At 37.6% G+C, this 21,704-nt stretch overlaps 1 protein-coding gene across 1 annotated transcript in view; it reads left to right on the top strand.

The window, feature by feature from the left end:
* CLCA1 (chloride channel accessory 1) overlaps window positions 1-10,501 on the top strand; it is a 29,795-nt gene extending 19,294 nt beyond the window's left edge. The window contains exons 9-14 of the mRNA XM_069478158.1: window positions 1,808-1,914; window positions 3,951-4,166; window positions 5,097-5,358; window positions 6,450-6,620; window positions 8,919-9,158; window positions 10,008-10,501. Of these exons, the coding sequence (XP_069334259.1) occupies window positions 1,808-1,914; window positions 3,951-4,166; window positions 5,097-5,358; window positions 6,450-6,620; window positions 8,919-9,158; window positions 10,008-10,405 (1,394 nt within the window). The 3' untranslated portion in view covers window positions 10,406-10,501. The remainder of the gene's footprint in view (window positions 1-1,807; window positions 1,915-3,950; window positions 4,167-5,096; window positions 5,359-6,449; window positions 6,621-8,918; window positions 9,159-10,007) is intronic.
* The last annotated feature ends 11,203 nt before the right edge of the window (window positions 10,502-21,704 follow it).

Consider the following 21,704-nt stretch of genomic DNA (forward strand, 5'->3'; position numbering starts at 1 on the left):
CGGGGGAAAGGTGGGATGGTGAGAGATGGAGGTAATCTTGTTAGCCAACTAGCTGCCCTTACTCTCAAAGGCCATTAGAACTGACTCCACCCATTTGTTTTTAGACTCTGGAGCTAGTACCAGGGCAGTCTGGAGAAGATGGAACTAGCACAGCACCTTAGTGAGGACTCAGGGTCCTCTTCACAGGCACCTTATAAAGACTACTCATCTAATAAATTAACCAGAAATCAATCATTTCTAGCTAGCAGCTGGCCAAGAGATCCAGGGGAGACAGACAAGCCACTAAGTACATAATATCATGATACAAAGGGCCTGGTGAACAATGAAGAAGGTCATTCCAAAAATAGAATACAATGCAGTTTCTCCATAAAACATTAATGTATTATAGGTCTATTTCCCATACACAGACAGATGGTTAAAATAGGTCCCATATTTCCTTGGCTTCTTTAGCAGCGTGGGTGACCATATTTTTTTCTTTTTCTTATTCTTTTTCTTTTTTTCACTTAGGGGCAATGTTATGAGTATCAATTATTTATACTGAGTTGCCTTCTGATGTGGCTAAAATGACAGGACTGTTTGATCCTAATACTACCTAGCTGGGTTTCCTAGAAGCAGAGCCTAAGACAGGGATTTGGATGCCTGTGATTTATGGAGGGAGAGCTTGCAGGAGAAAAGGAAGGAGGCAAAAACAGGGCAAGGGAAGGAGCTAAGCACACATGTGGACCTAGCAAGAGTCTAGCTGAGTCCACAGGGGACTCTGGAAATGGGAAATGCACCACAGACTTGGTCCCACCTTGAAGCAGGAGGGCTGGCCTTTTGTACCATCAGTCATTGGCTGTGGATGGTCAGGGCAAGGCAGAGGTGAGGGGCGTGTTATTTCTCTAGGTAGGGTGGCCCTTTTTGGTAAGATCATTCTCTGGAAAAGGAGGCAGCTATAGGCCATTAGCAGGCAATACTTAGAGCAGCTGGGGAGAGATGTACTCGCCTAGATAAGGGGCTGTGGATGGGGCATTGACGACATTACTGAAATCTTTCCTTAACTTCGGATGGCATTTTAATAGTTTAAAAGTGCTTTCACATCAACTATCCTAGTTACACCTATTCTAATAGCCCAAGACTGCCAGGCCTGGTATATAATCTTATTTTTACTACATATTATACGATTCCATAACTGTGCCTTTGTCTGTTGTTATTTCTTGCTGTTTTCACGTATGCATCTTTCCTGATTTAGAAGAAAACTCTAAAGCCAAGTTTATTAGAATTATGTTTCAAATAAGAGTAAATCAATAGACTTGGCATAAGGCTTAATAGACTCTCTCATATCAAACTGCATGACCTTTAAAATGTAGATTTTATGGCATCAATGATGTCTTGTCAGAGATTCATGGCTGCTTTGCAGGTAGTTGAAGTAGCCAGATGACTGAGATGTTGCTGAAGCTATTATTTACTAGGATTAGAACATTAGTATCAACTTCTGAGTTAATCTGGGCACCTATTTAATGTTGATCTATTTATCCTTTAATAACTCAGTGGGGCTACATGCTGTAGCTCACACCTGTAATCCCAGCACTTTAGGAGGCTGAGGCAGGAGGATCCCTTGAGGCTAGGAGTTCAAGGTTGCTGTGGGCTGTGATTGTGCTACTGCACTCCAGCCTGGGTGACAGAGTGAGACCTTGTCTCTGAAATATTAATAATAGTAATACAATAGAATATTTATTTTGTGTATTCTCCTATTTTAACAACAGCTAAAATGTTGCAAATACTTGCTTTCTGGGAAATAATTTCTGATAATGTAATTGCATTTTAGGAGGTTTACAGACATATGCTTCAGATCAAGTCCAGAACAATGGCCTCATTGATGCTTTCGGGGCTCTGACATCAGGAAATGGAGCTCCCTCTCAGCGCTCCATTCAGGTTGGAGTTCTTACTCTTTGGTTTTTCATGTTTATACATAATCATAGCCAAGATGGAGACTCTAATGGTTAAAAGTTCTAAACTTTAAATTCTTCTAGTAGTGCATTAAAATAGAAGGTTCAGCTTGATATTAGACATTATTTCTAAAATGCAACACTACTCATTTAAACAAAGTAATTAGGGTCTGCATGTTTGGAAACAATACTAAGTGATTTCTTCATAGAAACCAGTAACATAAATTATGCTGGGTCCAAGAATTCTTTTTTAACATCTGTTAAGAAGCACCCATAGCAATATAATTGGCTCAGAGTTTTCTTCAGAGTAGATCATCTCAATTACAAATTTTCTGGAACAAGTGTTCAGGGATTACTTGCTCTATTTTTCCATTGCCTCAAATCCCTGATATTTGCCAAGATTTTCATATAATGAATAGGAAGTGCTTTGTACTGTGGAAAGCTGGTGGTGTCAGTCCAGACCCCTCAATCTTGGTTCTGAGTCTGCCATTAACTCTGTGACCATGGGCAAAAAACTTCAGCTCTTAGTTTCTCCTCCAGGTATGAACCGGAAAACCTCCATGGGCCCATTTGAAGAAAACCAAATTGCCTTTCAAAAGACTTGGGACTATTAAAAAAAAAAAAGGACAAATGTATTTTAAAATGATCTTTTCTAGTAGTTGCAGAAATTACATGAAATTTTAAACTAGAGTAAATAAACAATCAGCATTCACACCAGTGTGAATTATAACTTTTATTATGACAGCTTGGATAAAGGTAAAATAATACTGTAAATGTCAAAACCTGAACATGACAGATTCCAAAAAATAGCTTTATGGTCTACTGGTGTAGCATTTATTCAATCAGAGAAAACAGCAGTTCTATCCATCTTTGGATTGCATTTTAATAGTTTTCTTATCCTAGTTCAGATTTAGAAAATTAAACTCAAGGACCTGGTTTGGAAAAGAGAGGAATGTGTCTTAGAAAAGTGATTAAACTGGTAAAAGGACAAGTTCACAGTCAGGCAATTTCTGCTCATTATTTTTATATTTAAGAACCTAAAAGGGAGAGAGATGGAGAAATGAACAGGACTCATTTACCAACTTGCCACAAGAACCAGATCTAATAGCCCTTCACTTTCTCCACACCCAAGATCATAATCTACCTGTGAAACTAGAAAATCTGGCTTCTTGATCAGGCCACTCTATCTTCTAATAGGTACCAACTTAGAGACAATTAATAACTATCTAGGAGATAATCCTCAAACTTATGTTTTCCACAAAAGCCTTGTTAATCCTTCCCCGCCTCAGTCCCTGCTTGGCAGTTCCTTCATTCTACTCCAAACAACACACCAGCCTTGCTATTGGCTTATTTCATTTATCTACACAGGAACTGCAATAATACTTGACCTAGCAATTAGGTCATTGAAACAATCCATATGTGGGTGAAAACTAAATCTCAGTCAGTCCGCTTAAGGGTGTATAGTCTGGTAAATGAGATAAGCTGTGTACACCAGTAAGTATAAGGTAAAGTGCAATGTGGTGAACATCAAAGGACTGACAGAAATGAAATCCTACAGGAGTTCACAAGAGGGAGAGATTATTTACAAGTGGTGAGGGAGATGAACATCAGAGAAAGCTTTATGGAGAGATTGATATTTGAACTGAATTTTGAAGGATGAGTAAGGCTTAGACAAATGGAGAAGACTTATCAATAGAAAGCTTAGATAAATAGGGGAAATAAATGTAAAGACTTCCAGGAAAAGCAGAGAGTAGTATAAAATCATAAAGTCAGGAATTCAGAAGGACAGTTTGGGGAAGTGGTCTTATTTGGGTGGAGGAAGGGAAATTGTGGAAGCTAAGGCTGGAAGGGTAATTTGGAACTGGACCATAATAGGTCCTAAACCATAATAGGTCCAAATCAAGGATGAAGACATCACTGAAAGCTTTTTAATGGGGCACTTGAGAGTCAGGGGCAGAATGGAGAAGATCATGTGTTTGGAGCTGTGTTCTCCAGAAAGTAAAGAGTTGTTTTTCTTTACAGCTTGAGAGTAAGGGATCAACCTTTAAGAATAGTCAGTGGATGAACGGCACAGTGATTGTGGACAGCACGGTGGGAAACGACACTTTGTTTCTTGTCACTTGGACAACACAATCTCCCAATATCCTTCTCTGGGATCCCAGTGGAAAGAAACAAGATGGCTTTTTAGTGGATACAAAAACCAAAATGTCCTACCTCCAAATCCCAGGCACTGCTGAGGTATGAAGTCAGCTTTTTCCTTCTCACAATTTGATAATAGATAAAGTTTTTACAGAATAATTGTAGCTTTTAAAATGTTGGTGGTTGCTAAAATAAGAGTCCGTATTGAATCAAAGAGAGAACAAGGAAAAATCTCCATCCAATCAAAACCACTCAGTATGCCAGCAAGTCAAGAGAAAGGAAATAGGTGATATTTTGTCCAGGTACTAAAGGGAGAACCTTCAAACTATATCACAGTCAAGATGCAAAATGATCCTTGAAGCTTCAGGATCATGAAAACTATTTCCTCTACCTCAGGAGTCCATCTCTTAAAAAACCAAGACTTTTTAGAAAGAACATATCTGTTTACTGTGATGTAAGTAATCTTATTAGAATGAATGTAAATGATTTACCTCAATCTACCCTGAGGAGAAGTCATAAGTCTTATTAAATAATCATATAATATTTTTTTCTCTGTAGTCACATACAACAATTCAATTTTGTTCAATAGATACATATTGAGTAGTTACCCTGTGCTATGTTGGGTGTAACAGAGATCCAATATGATCTCAGATTTCAAAAAGAAAGACAACAATTCAAGAAGACAAGATATACACATAAAACTATACACATATACATACATACATAGTGGTAAAAGAAGTAGGCCTCATCCTTAACATATTCAAATGCTAAACTTTCTTGAAGATAAGGACACAGCTTTCAGAAATCATTTTCCCCCTGAGTAGGATTTTCTTGACAATGGGAACCATATAGTTAGTCCAAACACACTGAAGTTCTCCTTGGCTGACAGAGTATCAAAAATGCCCAGATCTTCTTATGTATGCTCGCAACATGCTTGTATCAGATAAGCTTTTCCTATATGTGACACTGAAGTCAGGTCTGTGTCACCTAATATTATTAATTGGAAATGTCTCCACTTGTTTTGATCAGGTTGGTATTTGGAAATACAGTCTGCAAGCAAGCTCACAAACCCTGACTCTGACTGTCACCTCCCGTGCATCAAGTGCCACCCTGCCTCCAATTACAGTGACCTCCAAAATTAACAAGGACACAGGCAAATTCCCTAGCCCCATGATAATTTATGCAAACATTCGCCAAGGAGCCTCACCAATTCTCAGGGCCAGTGTCACAGCCCTGATCGAATCTGAGGATGGAAATACAGTTACCTTGGAATTACTGGACAATGGAGCAGGTAGTCATCCAAGAAATTCGAACATATATCTTTCTTTTTCTAAGAAGCAATCAGAGAACAGCAAAAGGGCATGATCTGGTGAGAGCAGTTAGAAGCAGGGAGCCCAGCCCTGGGGGGCTGGTTGGGAGTATTTTCCATTTCCTCACAATTCATATATTTCAAAATGTTGGTAAAGGCTTCTGCAAAGCTCAAAATGCATTAGTGGCTCAACCTCAATAGGCACAGAGCCTCTAGGGGATTGTCAGAAGGTATTCCACACCCCCCAAAAAGAGAAGGAGGAAAATTAATAGCTATTTTGTGTTAGGTGGTTATATATACTCATATGTACATATATGTTTGTATACATACACAAAGACATATATACAAAGATACATATACATCTTTGTTTTTATCTTCACCACACACTTTCGAGATATTATTATCCCTACATTACAGGTGAAGAAACTGAGTCTTTCACATTTAGAAAGCAGCAGAGATGGATTTGAGTACAATTTTATATGATTTCTATATCTATACAGGCTCTATATTAACTTGCCTCTGAAGTGAAAATATGTCCATTATTCTTGTATTTAAGAAGTCTATCAGGAGAGAGAAAAGAGACTCTGCATTTCTTTTTAGAAAGAACATGTCTGTGATGCAAGTAATCTTATTAGAATAAATTCTATAAATGAATTTCCTACCTAAATCTACCCTGAGAAGTCATAACTTTTATTAAATAATCATATATTTTTCCTCCTTAGTCACATACAACAATTCAATTCAGTTAGATAGATAGACATTGAGTAGTTACCTTGTACTATGTTGGGTGTAACAAAAACCCGACATGATCTCAGATTTCAAAAAGAAAGACAATTCAAGAAGACAAGATGTACACATAAAACTACACACATACACACACACACACACACGTACACACAGTGGTAAAAGAATAAATAGGCCTCATTCTTAACATACTCAAATCTTAAGATCTCTTAAAGATATTGATGGATTTCTCTTTGCTTTGAAAATTTTTAACCCACATATGAGTTGGAATTATACAAATGCCCGGTTACCTTTAGTATATTCATCAATTCCTTTATTTACTTATCAAGGTGCTGATGCTACTAAGCATGATGGTATCTACTCAAGGTATTTTACAGCTTATGATACAAATGGTAGATACAGTGTAAAAGTGTGGGCTCTGGGAGGAATTGAGGCTGCCAGACGGAGAGTAACAGCCCAGCAGAGTGGAGCCTTGTACATACCTGGCTGGATTGAGAATGGTAAGTAACCTGTAATAACACACCTGGCTTGAGTAAAAGGCTTGTGAGCAAGAGAAAACCATTAAGTCTGTGGGGCAGAATGGTGCATGATTCAATCAGAGTTTCTCAATCATGGTATTATTAACATTTTAATCTAGACAATCCTTTGTTGTGGAGGACTACCCTCTGCAATTGTGGGATCCTCTACCCACTACATGTCAATAGCAGCCCCCCCCCCCCGTCATGACAATCAAAAATGTCTCTTATACATCATCCACTGTCCCCTAGATGGGCAAAATAGCTCCCAGTTGAAAACCACTTGATAGAACATAGCTTTTGACCACCTCAGTTCAAAGCCCAGCCCTCCACCAAATAATGTATTTTGGGTAATCTCTTTGTGCTTCACTTTCCTCAATAGTAAAATAAGGATAATAATGGTAACTACCTCATAGGATGGTCATGAGGAATAAACAAGTAAATACATCTAATAAGCTGTTGCTGGTAAATAGTGTGCAATAAATGTTTTATTATTCTTTTTACAACATTTTTAATGAAGATCTTTCCACTGAAGCATTTCTAATTCATTCTAATGAAGAATTTCCACCGAATAAAAAATAACAATTTAGGGCTTGTTATCTACATCATTATCACCGTTATAAGTCCACTGTCTTTCTTTCCTCTTGCCTCCTCCTGCTCAGACCAGGGAGAATAGTAGATGAACCTAATTCTGGTCAGCACACTGAGCCCACATCCTTTATTTGGTAGGGGGCTGGTCTTTGAACTGAGGTAATTAAAAGCTGTGTTCTATCTAGTGATTTTCAACAGCAAGCAGGTGGGAACATTATGTCCATGAAACAGACAGTCCCACACCACTCCTGGTTACAAATACTTGCCCTGGACTAGAGCAGGAGTTGAGACCAAGTCTGAATCCTGATGGGTTCCAGCACTTGTTTTCTATCAATCTCCACCCTGTTCTGGGGAGAACTTTTCCTGATGTTGGTGTGCAGTAAGGAGAAGAGCTCCTTCAAGAAGCTTCCCACTATCTTCTTTACTTGAGTGTGTGCTTAGTGAAGGGAGGATTCTGAGACATGTCCTGTCCCCTCATGCAAAGGTGACCATAGGAAAAAAATGCTTCAAGAGACACTATTATTGCTTTTTGAGTTAGGGGAAGAAGGCAGGAGGGGATTGGGTTAGTAGCTATGTGTACCTTTATCACACTGCTTTACTTACAGTAGTACACTTCATTCTCCTAAATATCCCTTTTTACAGATGGGGAAACAGAGGATAGAGAGGTTATTGGTCCATATAACTAATAGTGATAGTGCCTGGCCTAGCACTAAAAAACCATGTTCTTCCCTCTCTCACTTGATGAACCATTATACCAAGAGAGGCAGTCTCTATTGGGAAATTCAATACAACCCTGAACCTTCCAAAGCACCTATGTCATCCTTGCCCAAGACCAGATTAATGGCCATGAATATTAATCTGTCTTTGCAAATAAAAATTTTGTGGGTTACAGATGTAGAGTTTATGAGAAAGCAAATTCTAAGTAATGCCAAGTTAGGGTACTATGGAATGAATATTTTTATTAAAAAGAGAGTCTGAGAACCCCACATATTGAGCAAGCCAGAGTATTTTTTGAATTCCAGGATTACTTTTACACAAGCTTTCAACAAGAACGTGAAGGAACTTGAGATTGCTACAAGAACTAGGTTCTCATGCATATATTGAGAAAATCAGGAGTTTCTCAAAAGCATAAAATTTTGTAAAGCCTAACATAAAACAATTTCACGAAAAACTACAATCTAATTAAAAAAAAACACAAATAAGGGAAAAGTGAAAGAAATATGCATAGAATAACAATCGAGGCAATCCTTGAAAGTCCAGATGATTAAGTATCAAATACATAGGCAAGATAATGAAACCCACAGTATAGCAAAGATTTCTTAAGGCAGTCTGAGTTTAAAACAGAGGTAGTATTTAAATGGACCTTATGGAATGTTAAGATCAGGATAGGCAAAAAGATGGGAAAAGAAATAATTCCAGAACAAATGTTAGGAAAATAAATTTCAAAAGGTTATTCCACTAAATATCAGCAAATATCTGTGAGATAAAGAATCATGATTCTCTCTTAGCTTTTTTCCCTCCGATGCAACCTGATTTGGGGTCTTGTCACCAAATATTTAAAATCAATTTTGTGTGTGGGAGGAAAGAAGGGGAAGGGGAGAATAGGAAGAGGGTGATTCGACAAGAAAACAGAGGGAGGAAGTGACCTTTTGTAATGTTGCTTACCATATTTTGAGTAATTATTTAATGCAGGTGAAATAAAATGGAATCCACCAAGACCTGAAATTAATAAGAATGATCCTCAAGACAAACACGTATGTTTTAGCAGAACAACCTCGGGAGGTTCATTTGTGGCCTCTGATATCCCAAAGGCCCCCATACCTGATCTCTTCCCACCTTGCCAAATCACCGACCTGAAGGCGAAAATCCAGGGGGGCAATCTCATCAACCTGACCTGGACAGCTCCTGGGGATGATTATGATCACGGGACAGGTAAGCTGACCGTGGTGTGGACCCTGTAAAGGAGTTTACCAGCCAAGCAGAGGAGCAGAAGAGGGTGAGGCAGGCAGGCGCGTTATGACGGGTGAGGGGGCAGAAGGCAGGAGGGATCTTGACCATCCTCTGAAAGGAAAGGTAACGATTGCTAAGTGAGAGAGGCTTAAAATCTGAAAAATGGCCCACTTTGGGAGTGAGAGGTTTCAGTCAGGAAAGGCAAACTTTACTTTTTTCTGAAATCTTGCCAAACTGTCCTTTAATACACCTCATTTTCAGTAATGACTCCTGGGGAAGAACAGGGAATAGAGCACACATACCTACAGAGCAGAGCTGTCCCTTGGAAGAAACCTCAGGTCCTGCTTTCTGTCACACAGTGTGGCCTATCGGCTGCCCGCATGGGCATCCCTTGAACCCTTGTTAGACATACAGAGCCCCGGGCCCCACCCCAGACCTACTGAACCAGAATCTGAGTTTTAAGATCTGTGGGTGATTTGTACCCACATTACACTTTGAGAAGTGCTGGTACAAAAATCCCTTTGTAAGGAATAAAATAATAAACAGTAATTAAACAATCTCTCACTTTAGCCATGTGCTATGGACAGAAATGCTGACCAAGGCCTTAAGTCATGCCCGATCCAGCTTTATATTCATCACTTTGTCAGGATATACAAACAAGAATGAAAAAGATACTAATCCCTTATAAATATGGACCATCAATTTCATTTATTTAGGAATTTTATGGGATAATGATAGTTTCTAGTAGACTTTTTAAGCTTAAGGGTTTTTTTTTTTTTAGCTCTTTAAGATTTGAGAATTACAAGTCACTTCCTTTTTTTCTTTTTTTAGCTTACAAGTATATCATTCGAATAAGTACAAGTATTCTTGATCTCAGAGACAAGTTCAATGATTCTCTTCAAGTGAATACCGATGATCTCATCCCTCAAGAGGCCAACTCTGTGGAAGTCTTTGTGTTTGAACCAGAAAACATCACTTTTGAAAATGGCACAGATCTTTTCATTGCTGTTCAGGCTGTTGATAAGGTTGATCTGAAATCAGAAATATCCAACATTGCACAAGTATCTTTGTTTATTCCTCCACAGCCTTCTACAGAGACACCTCCTCCTGATGACACTTCCGTTCCTTGTCCTAATATTAATATCAACAGCACCATTCCTGGCATTCACGTTTTAAAAATTATGTGGAAGTGGCTCGGAGAACTGCAGGTGTCAGTAGGCTTGGGCTGAGTTTTCATGAGATAAATAAAGTAAACCATCTGTCCTTTTGATCATAAAATTTTCTAAAATGTATTTCAGATGTCCTGTAGGGGGCAATATAATGAAATAAAATGCTAAACAACTGGGTTGTTCAATCTTTTATTCTGAATGATTTTGAATACTAGAAAGAAGGGGCACTTGTATCAATAAATGGAGGTATGGTTTTATTCATTTCAAGGAGCTTTGCCGGTTAGAAAGGACTTGCAATTGTAGCTAATCTAATAGAGTTGCTAAAAGCTATTTGGTTTCTTTTCGTAAATAATACTAGAAATGGCCAAACCAAATTATTTAAATATAAAAGGTATGGCTTGTTATATAGGAGCTTTGGACCAACACAACCAACATCTTTTCTCTAGATTTGAGCAAGGATGATGCATTTAAGGAAGATATTGCATTGTAGAAAGAAATCACAGCATGATGAAGGGTCCCTGGGCACAGAAATGATGCTATGTGCATGAAATTTCAAGAATCATGATGCTTAAAGCCACAGTGGTGGGATATGAGGTGCGAAAGGTACCTTCAGGCCAGGAGTGAGGGAAAAGTGATTGGGAAATAAACATTTATTGTGTACTTTGCACCAAGTGCTCTAATTATTTAATGCAATTCAGTTCATTCAACAAATGTTCATCAGCTGCCTACTGTATTCCACGCCTATGGTAGGTCCTAAGGATACAAAGATGAGTAAGAGTTTTGGGTCTTTTTCCTGCAGGCACTGAAGAGGATTTGAGAATTTATTTTTGAAATCAGGAGGCCAATATGATCAGAGCTGTTCTGAGAAGGGGGGATTTGAGGATCACGTGAAGGGCCGATTAAGGGTGAGAGAGGCTGGCAGCATGATAAACGAAAGGGGAAGGAGAAGAAAAGGAAAAAGGAATGTAAATATAGACCTAGCAGTATGGCAGTCCCCATCAAGGACTAATCACAGAGTCCAGTGCTTCTAAGGGTAGATATTCTTGTAAAAAGTGTTTTAAGTTCTCAGTTCATTAGCATAATGAGTTCAGGACGTGGGTGGTTCTCTTTATGATTGAAAACAAAATGTATAGGATATTGTTTCCATGTAGACCCCAAATTTATTTCTTTATTTATAGACCTTCCTTATTCCAAAACAGGATTTGAGGCATCTCAGAGACATATACAATAAATATACTAAAAAATAAATAAATGGAATGAAGTAAATATATAATAAAAACCAGGGGAAGGATCAGCACATCCAATGCATACTATAATTTTCCAATACAATTGCTACAGCTAGGTCACACATTTCATTTTGTGACAAGTAGGTAAGACAAGGGAGACATATACAGTAACAAGTTAACAGTCTTCAGTTAAAAGCAAATTGGAGGCTCGGGAGAAACATGGCTTTTCCTAGTCCTGAGAACCACCAGAGTTTTCATCCATGGATCCTCAGTAAATTAGGGTGCTGTGATGGCAAGAGTGCAGACTTAGCAGCATCCATATAATAAACAGCAAGTTTAATATGGTGCTAATCACAACAGCCTTCACTGCAAGCCAATGGAGTAACACCACTGCATTGTTTAGGAAAGGCAATTATATAGGGACCCAAACGATGCAGACCTACCAAGTAGCTCTTGACCTTGCCTCAGAGATAAAACTTGGAATGAATGGATTGCATGTACTTCAGGCAGCTTTCTATGACTAGTGTTTCTTACATGCAATTTTGTTATAATAACTCAACAGTAGAGTTTCAAGGCTAGAAGACACTGATGTCCAAAAAGTCAGTATTGTTTATTGAGGGTATATCCAGGAGTTTTGCCAACCAAATTTGCAGAGAGTCAGTTTGGATTTCTCTTCTGAAAGTTAGAAAACCAAACCAGTGCACATACCTGAGGAGAGGGCCACTCACCTGCTCCAAGTGGACAAAAAAGTCTGAGGTCCCAACTCAGCTACATAGAACATTGGCTGCCATGGGTTTAGCCTTGAAAATTTTGAACATCACTCATTGAAACTTTAATTTCCCATTTGGGTGAACTCAGAAGAATGTACCATGAGATACAGTGGCAAACTGCTTGGGGGGGGCGGGGGGTATGATGTGACTTCAGAGGAGAAAAGAGGTAAATGTCAGCAAGTAGATAAGAGAAAAAGTAAAGAACAGTAAAAAAAAATTCTTATGCACTCTGCTTATAAGGCAGTTTATTGTAAAATGGATCTGAATTGTCATAAGTAATATGCCAAAATTTTACTTTATGCCATCATTGCCCCATAATGACCTTAGTTTTTTTAGTTTCTGATAGGCCAATTAAGTGGCCTATCAGAAAGATAATAAAGAAGATCTAATAAATCTATCCTAGACATTGGTACTTCTCCCAATACCCAAATACAAGTACCAAGAAAGGATACCAAGCTCCCTTTTGCAACTTCCAAACAAGGCCATTACTCCTATGATCTAATGTTGGTTTTTTTTGTAAAGGCCTCCAACTATGCCATTAATCTATGCCATCCTTCAACCCTTCTCTTCACTGTCATCTACCATCCTCACCCAAGATAGGCACCTGAGTCACAATACTCTTCCCCCTCATTTCCTAAAATTGTTCTGAGTGGTATCAGAATCTATATGAATGAGCCAATCAATATCTTATCCTCAAAATTCCTTGATTTTTACCCCACCTCCATTAAACTTGAGCAAACTATTGGATTGGATCTTGAAAGTGGTTTTTTATAAGTAAAAAATGGGCATATTGGCAATTCCATATGGTTTGACTTAATACGCCTAAGGGCACAATTTGGACCTAGTGATGACCTGGAACAGATTGACCTGTGAAATCTTAAAATCCAGTATCTTATTTTGGCCACAATTTCCTAATCCTCTGAGTTGCTCACTTCCTACCCCACCAAACTGTCTTTGTAATTTCATGATGACTATATATACCACATTTTCTTTATCCGTTTCTGCTCTGTTGAGTATCTGTTGATAAATGCTTAAGTTGATTCCATAATTTGGCTATTGTGAATAATGCAGCAATGACCACCGGAGTGCAGACATCTCTTCAACATACTGATTTCAAATCCTTTGAATATATACCCAGGAGCGGGATTGCTAGATCATATGATAACTCTAGTTTTTTTTTTTTTTTTTTTTTTTTTGAGACAGAGTCTCACTTTGTTGCCCAGGCTATAGTGAGTGCCGTGGCATCAGCCTAGCTCACAGCAACCTCAAACTCCTGGGCTCAAGCGATCCTCTTGCCTCAGCCTCCCGAGTAGCTGGGACTACAGGCATGCGCCACTATGCCCGGCTAATTTTTCTATATATATATATTTTTAGTTGTCCATATAATTTTTTTCTATTTTTAGTAGAGACGGGGTCTCGCTCTTGCTCAGGCTGGTCTCGAACTCCTGACCTTGAGCGATCCACCCGCCTCGGCCTCCCAGAGTGCTAGGATTACAGGCGTGAGCCACCGCGCCCGGCCTCTAGTTTTAATTTTTTAAGGAACCTTCATAGTGTTTTCTATAATGGCTACACTAATTTACATTTCCACTAACAGTGTGTTAGAGTTCCCTTCTTTCTATATCTTGCCAAAACATTCAATATTTCATCTTTTTGATAGTAGCCATTCTGACAGGTATGAGGTGATATCTCATTGTGGTTTTAATTTGCATTTCTCTAACGATTAGTAATGTTGAACTTTTTTTTTATATGCCTGTTGGCCATTTGTATGTCTTTACTTGAGACATGCCTATTCAGGTACATTGCCTATTTTTTAATTTGTTTTTTTTTTCTTAGTATTGAATTGGTTGACTTCCTTATATTGAGTTCCTTATATATTAACTCTTTATCAGATGTATGGCTTGCAAATATTTTCTCTCATTCCATAGATTGCCTCTTCACTCTGTTAATTGTTTTCTTTACAGGAGATTTTTAGTTTTATATAATCTCATTCGTCTATTCTTGGTTGTGTTGCCTGAGCTTTTGGAGTCAAATCCAAAAAATCATTGCCCAGACCAATATCATAAAGTTTTCCCCTTATATGTTTTCTATGTTTCAGGTCTTATCTTTAAGCCTTTAATCTATTTTGGATTAATTTTTGTGTATGGTGTGAGATAAGGATCCAATTTCATTTTTCTGCACGTGGATATAGAGATCTAATTCTTTTCATTCACCTGATGATAATCTGGTGATATCAACACCAGCAAAAAAATAAGGGGGTGGGAAGGGAAGCGAGAGAGAGAGAGAGAGAGAGATAGATAATATAAGCATTAAAATTTTTAAATTGTACTTTAAAAAAAACTACCTCATATATGGCCCCAGTGGATTTTAATTGGAATAATTCTACATGGTTTTAGACGTCTAAAAAATGCCAAAATCTTTCCAAAATTTTTTTGTTAGAGTAATTCATTAAAACAAGGAAAGAGAAAACAAATCAACAAAACAGTGTTCAAGGAGTCTTACAGTAAAATTTCACACAGATAATCAAATTTAGCAATACAGGTAAGAACTAAATAATAAGGACATAAAAGCCATTGAATTAGAAAGACTAGGTAATGCATAGTTATTGTAACTGAGAAAAATCTATTTAACCTAGTTCCTGAAACCTAAATGTCAAAAGGGAAACATGTCATATGGTTCTTCCTAACCTATTTTAACTGTCACTAGAGAGAAACCTTTTCCTAAATTCTAAAAGCAATTCAGAATTCATAAGGGGGCAGGGGACTAAAAAAAATGATGAGCTATAGAATGGACAGCACAATTCAAACTCCAGAGGGCATACTATTAATACTAAGTTCATGCATGATTCTGCAGGCAAAAGAACGCAGCTACTTCTACTGTTAGGGCATGGCAGTGGGACCCAGAACAGCACTCTAAGGATCTGGGCACCTAGTCCATTTAGAACAAAAACTCAGTATCTGAGGGTTGGAAAGCAGAGTACTAACACTACCACCGTCACCCCACCAACTGGATGGTAGGAGATGTTGGGGAGGGAGAAGTGAGCAGGGTTTCAGGGCCTTGGCCAAGAAGAGAATGGTGTGACATTATCATCCTCATCATTCATTATTTTATCTGATAATGGTAGTAGCCACAATTTACTGTTTTTTTTACAAAGTGACAGGCATTAAGTGCTTCACATACTCACATCCAGGTCCTCCACTAATGTTTGAGGGTCCTGAGCCAAGAGTACAAATGTAGATTCAGATACCATGTGTTTAAGTGTACAAATATTATAAACAAGCTGTGAAAATGTATTTATCTCCTATATTGACAAATATACCTTAATCATGAGGCCGGATTCAAACTTAAAATTCTTGGAAACCTCTCAGTGTCATGTCAGAACACAGCAGCTCAGGGACAGATGGACCATGGTACACCCTCTTTTCTTCCTACCCTCCTCCCCTCTGCAGTCCAAATCCTGAGGGGCCTCATGCACATGGGTGTGGCCTTGTCAGCCCATACACCACATGAATAGCTGCCCTTTGCCCATCTTTCTAACCTGGCAGTGTACACACCTTTGTTGCAATCTGCCCTAAAGAGAACTTGTCAGGGAATTTTACTTCAGGTACATGAGGTATTTTGTAGAAAGAGAAAGAGGAAGAGGAGTATACATACTAAATGGGCACAACCCCTTGGCCCTGTGGATTCTTCATCCCATCAAAAGAGGAAAGGACTAGCTACATAATTTGGGGGAACCAAGTACAAAATGAAAATGCAGGACTCTTTGTTCAAACAGTGGGGGCAAAAGTGTAATTAACGCTTCTAAAATATAAAAGTTTTTCCTTTTTTCCACAATGCTTCTCAGCTTGGATGGTGTTTTTATTTGTCATTTAATGTTGTTCTAGGTAAAGAAAAATTATAATTTCAAAATATTCATATGAATTTCACCATTCATCTATATTATGCAATGCCAGTTTTTTGTTTGTTTGTTTTTGAAAATTATCTTTTTATTGATTTTGGTACTGAATTTTGAAAAGTGAAGAAAATTCAGTTGAAATTGAAAAATCAGTTTTTTTTGTTTTGTTTTGTTTTGTTTTTTATTTCAGCTCATTATGGGGATACAAAACTTCAGGTTATATATATTGCAATGCCAGTTTTAAACACAAATGGAATACACAATTTGTATTTTGCAGCTCATATATGAATATGCACCTCGTTTTGCCAGAACAATGTAAATACTGCACAAAACCGGCTCAAGTGTTTTTATTTCACTTGATAAGTTCACATTCTACCAAAGCTCTACCTTTGGCTGACTGATGAGTAAGGAAGGACTAAAAGGAAAAGGAACTATGACTTGCCCCATCTTTCTCTTTCCTTTTATGTCATCATTTTGAGCATAAGTAGTTGGCTAATACAGGGAAGTAAAACAAATAAGAAAGGATAGATAGAATCCCTTGGTCATTTATGTTTCTTAAAATGTAATTGCCTTTTTTCTGTGTTTGAAGAAAGTTCTGGTTTGAACTGAAAGTAGGGCCTCTCAGGCTGTCAGGACACCCACTTACTCAGCTCTAGACATGACGTGTTTACCTTGTACTCATTTTGAGTCTTGTGAACCTTGTATGCATTGTGAATCCACCCAAACTTTGTGCTCATAAGGCATCATGAACCTATATGCAAATGGCATAGTAAGGAACGGCAGACATGCATATTAAACCTATCTCCTCTACTTACATGCATTCTCCACTGCCGCATCAGACTTCCCTTACAAAACACAAGTTCAAAGATAAAATTATTCAGAATTTCAAGAAGGCTGCCACAGAACAGTAAAGCAAGCACAGGACCCTTCTGAACACAAGGCCATATGGGACTGCACGTGTCTCACACTCACAAAGCCATCCCTGGGAGATGCACAGCCAGCAAAGGGCCAGAGCAGGGCGCTCTAAAGGGAAGGAATGTCCTATCCAAATGCTCTATAGATGGGCAACAAAGACGTAGAGAGTTAAATAATCTGCCTGCAATCTCATTTGGTAAGCGATGTAAGCAGTATTTAAATCAGAGATAGTTGACTCTGGAGACCAACCTTTTTAATCAGTTTACTATATTCCCTCTTGAAACAAAAGCCCACTTGCATGAACTGAGCCAACACTGTACATGCCTCAGATTTTCAGCTGCTCTAGTATCCATAGCCAAGAAGGGTTTTCAGGTTAATTCTTTGGTAAGCTCATTCCAGAAATATAGTTACAATTATATTGATACTATTCACAAGACATTAGCTTGATGAATAGATAGGAGGCAAACTACTTTCTGTAGTAGTAACAGAATACTTAGAATAATAAGAATAACAAAAATAAAAATAGCAAGTATTCACTGAGTACTTTCTAGTACTGTTAATGCCAGGCACCACTCTAACAGCTTCTGCTTTATTATCTCATTTTTCTTCATGGAAACTCTATGAGGTTGGTAACATTATTCACATTTTACAAATCAGGAACCTGAGGCAAAGAGTGGTTCTATTAATACAAACTGAGTAAGGTCATACAGCCAGTTAATGATAATGCCAGAACACTGAACCCAGGCGGTTCTGCTACTTTGAATCATCTCTCTATATACATGGATCCATCTCTATGTTAATGAGCTATACTTGCATGCAGATGGAACTAAAGTAACTGAGCAAGACAAGATAATTAGTAAAAATTTCTAGAATAATAGTACAAGGAACTTTAGTTCCAGTTTAGTTTATCTGATAACCTAACAAAAATCTCATATTAACAGTTTTTCTTGCATTTCACTTTTCAAAAAAGAATTTTTCAATGCTCTCATGATAGACCTAATTTTTTATCGTGTATCCAAGGACCAATATGCAGGAAACATTTTATATTTAATTCAATGTCCTGTGTACCTTCCTTATCTACATTTAATGATATATCCAGGAAGCAGAAACCGAGAGAAATAAGGGGGAAACCCCACTGACTCACAGAACTGTTACAACAGACTGTTTTCAACATTGCTATTAACTTTGAAATCTTTAGAATCATATGTCCATCAAATTTGCTAAAATACAAAGGTTTTGTTTGTTTTTTCCATTTTACTGCTGCATAATGTGTCAATCAAATTTGCTACTTTAACATAACACAGTTGTCTAGTTTGTTTTGTTTTGTTGCTCTGTGTTACTGCTGGATAGAATTACATTTATATCAAAACTCCTGTATCAAATATGCATACCTGGTAGTGAAACAGCAGCCCTGAATAACAGTGACAGTGATAACCAAGAATAACAAATGGAAGATCCTAAACACTAGGATTAATTGGGTCATTCAATCTCTTCGTCTGTGAATGAGAATATCTTCCAGCCCTAATTTTCTTTGTGCTATGAGCACATAATCATTGTGACAACAAAAGTCCACATTACTAAATTAAAAATATATAGAGGACACAATTTTTAACTTTCAAACTAACAAAGGTATCTTAAATGTTAATATTCATAAAGGGCAGTGAGGTGTATGCTCTCACGTACTATCTCATGGACTATAAATGGGCATTGTCCTTCTAGAAAGCAATTGGCAATATCAAGGTCCATAAAAACATTTACCCTTTGACACATTGGTTTATATCACAAGGTAATAACTAAAATTGCCAGCAAAGATGTTCGCAGAAACATTATTTGAAAGATCCCCAAATTGAAAACAATCTCAATATTTAACAATAACAGTAAATTATAATGTGCTGATATGATGAAATTCTACTCAGTCATTTAAAATGAGAGTTATGGAATATTTTTACTGTCATAATAAAATGTTTTAAAAATATATATCTACTCACTAGTTATGTAACATTAGGAAAATTAACTTATTTCTTTGTATAACTTATTTCTGTGTGTTTGTCACAGAGGAAGCACTAAGTTAATATGGGTTATCACCTCCATCATGATCTTTACCCTCATTTCAAAACTATCTTTTGGTGGAATGCTTATAATATGCAGTTTTTAAATGTTTGAATATACAGTACGGTCTTAATGGTTTAAGAAAAGTGTATGTGCATATGTGTGTGTGTGTGTATACAGATATATAAATAGATAATTAAAATTTCTTTAAACATCGTATAATATTTTCCAAATTTTTTACAATAAACGTATTATTTATATTGAGGACAAAGGTTTTTACATATCAAAAAGAAACAGTCTACATAGTACAAAAGCCAAAACATGTTGAGAAATAGAAAACAGTCATATTCTAGCCAATATATCCTCTTTTAGAAAAATAGCCATGAATATACTTAAAATTAAGTTTTCAAACTAAATGAGTTAGACTTCACTTACCTGGAAATGTCAGGGACATTACTGATTCATGATTAATATCAGATAATGAGGCTACCACATATCCACATGAATAGTAAGGAGGAGTATCAGATTGGCTGAGACTGGTTCCCAGTAAGGGAAGGTTGATGCACTTGATAATCAGGATGTTTTCATCTGGGACCATTTCAGACTTTAGGAAATCATTCACCAGGTAGTTTCAGAATTTGGCCTAGATTTTAAAAGTTGCCAGGAAAACTGACTCTTTATTGGTTCCTGGGTAATCTGCAGTCTGGCTGACTGGTTGGTTTTGAGTTTTTTCAGGGATTTACTTCCTGAAGGAAAAACAATTCAGCGCCTTCCAGTAAATCTTTAGACAAAATAGAAAGGTCCCTTGGCCACTCTAGTTTCATAGCCTTGAAATGGACAGTTGATGCTTTGGAAACTGTCTAACCATGTATTCAGAAAATGAAAAGGAAATGCTTCAACATAGGCACAACAAGCTATATTCCTTTAAATTACTGTAGCCCTAGAAAAATCCAGGTCAATGAGATTTTAAATAATGGTAATTTGACCAAGCTCAACAGCTATTTCTTTAGTCTGTCTATTGCAGTATGTTTTCTTTTTCTTTCACTTCCTACTTTCTATTAAGTGTCCTGTAAATGATACATTCAATAGCACACAAATAACAAGAAAAGAATCAGTTGAAACTCAACCAAGAGGAGTGACTGCCCTTCCACAGGTTTTAGCAATGTCTACTTAAAGTGGCATAAAATGTTTGATAGTTGTATGGGCATTTCAATATGGCAGAAAAACTGGGGAAGTCAGATGCACAATCTCTCATTTGCCACAGTGTAGAAGCCTATTTTGTTATCCAGAATAACTCTCAATTCCTTCTTTTTCTTTGCATAGAAATGAATTCTCTGAAAAGACTTCTGTAGTTAGAATTGATTAGCCTAATTAGCCCTCTTCTCCTCCTTCCCCCCACCATAAAAAGATGTTACAGTTATCCTAAATGATTCTTAAATCAGGAGATGGGGCATCTTGCTAAATCCTTGTCACTATGCACTAGCTGGTTTGAGAATCTAATGAGACTTTGAATCAGAATTCTTTTTTTTTGTTTGTTTTTGAAACAGAGTCTCTCTCTGTTCCCCAGTCTAGAGTGCCATGGCATCAGCCTAGCTCACAGCAACCTCAAACTCCTGAGCTCAAGAGATCCTACTGCCTCAGCCTCCCGAGTAGCTGGAACTACAGGCATGCGCCACCATGCCTGGCTAATTTTATATATATATATTTTTAGTTGTCCATATAATTTCTTTCTATTTTTAGTAGAGACAGGGTCTCACTCTTGCTCAGGCTGGTCTCGAACTCCTGAGCTCAAACAGTCCGCCCACCTTGGCCTCCCAGAGTGCTAGGATTACAGGTGTGAGCCACCACGCCCAGCCTCAGGATTCTTAAAGTAGTTTTAGATACTTTAAATTCTTACCCTTGCTGTCTTAAAAGAAAAAAAACACACCATCTAAAATGATTTAAACCATCAATCAAGAAGCAGCTCTAATAGAAAAAAAATCTATCCTATTTTTATTTAATTTATCAACAATAAGTGACAAAAAATTTAATGTAAAAAGCCTATGTTCTTTTGGAGCTGTCCTTTAATCCTTTGGAAATCTATAATCAACTTTTGTTTCGACTAGTAGCAAAGACATAATCTGATTTTTTAAGAAGTCCTGATATACACAGAAGATAAAGAGAATGGTTGATTCTTGGAAATGTTCTTTGCTCCATTCAACTAAAGAACAATCTCTTTGCTGTCAAAAAAGCATTTTCCATACCACACCTGGAATGAGCTGGAAGAGATTGGTAGATTTAAGAAAACTGGTACTATTAATAACTTGATATGCAAGTGAATTTTTCCCTTTTATTCTTTCCAGGAGGAGCTTCCACATCAATGGGCACAGCCCCTAGTACAGAGGACCCAGAGTCTCTCACATTTGTTGACTGGTTAGCACAGGTCACTCTGATACAAACCCAGGAAGTATACTGATACCACCACAGGACCACTCTGGGAGTTATCATGGTCAATATCCAACTGTTTA

The sequence above is a fragment of the Eulemur rufifrons genome, chromosome 8 (genome assembly GCF_041146395.1).
Source record: "Eulemur rufifrons isolate Redbay chromosome 8, OSU_ERuf_1, whole genome shotgun sequence".
NCBI lineage: Eukaryota > Metazoa > Chordata > Mammalia > Primates > Lemuridae > Eulemur > Eulemur rufifrons.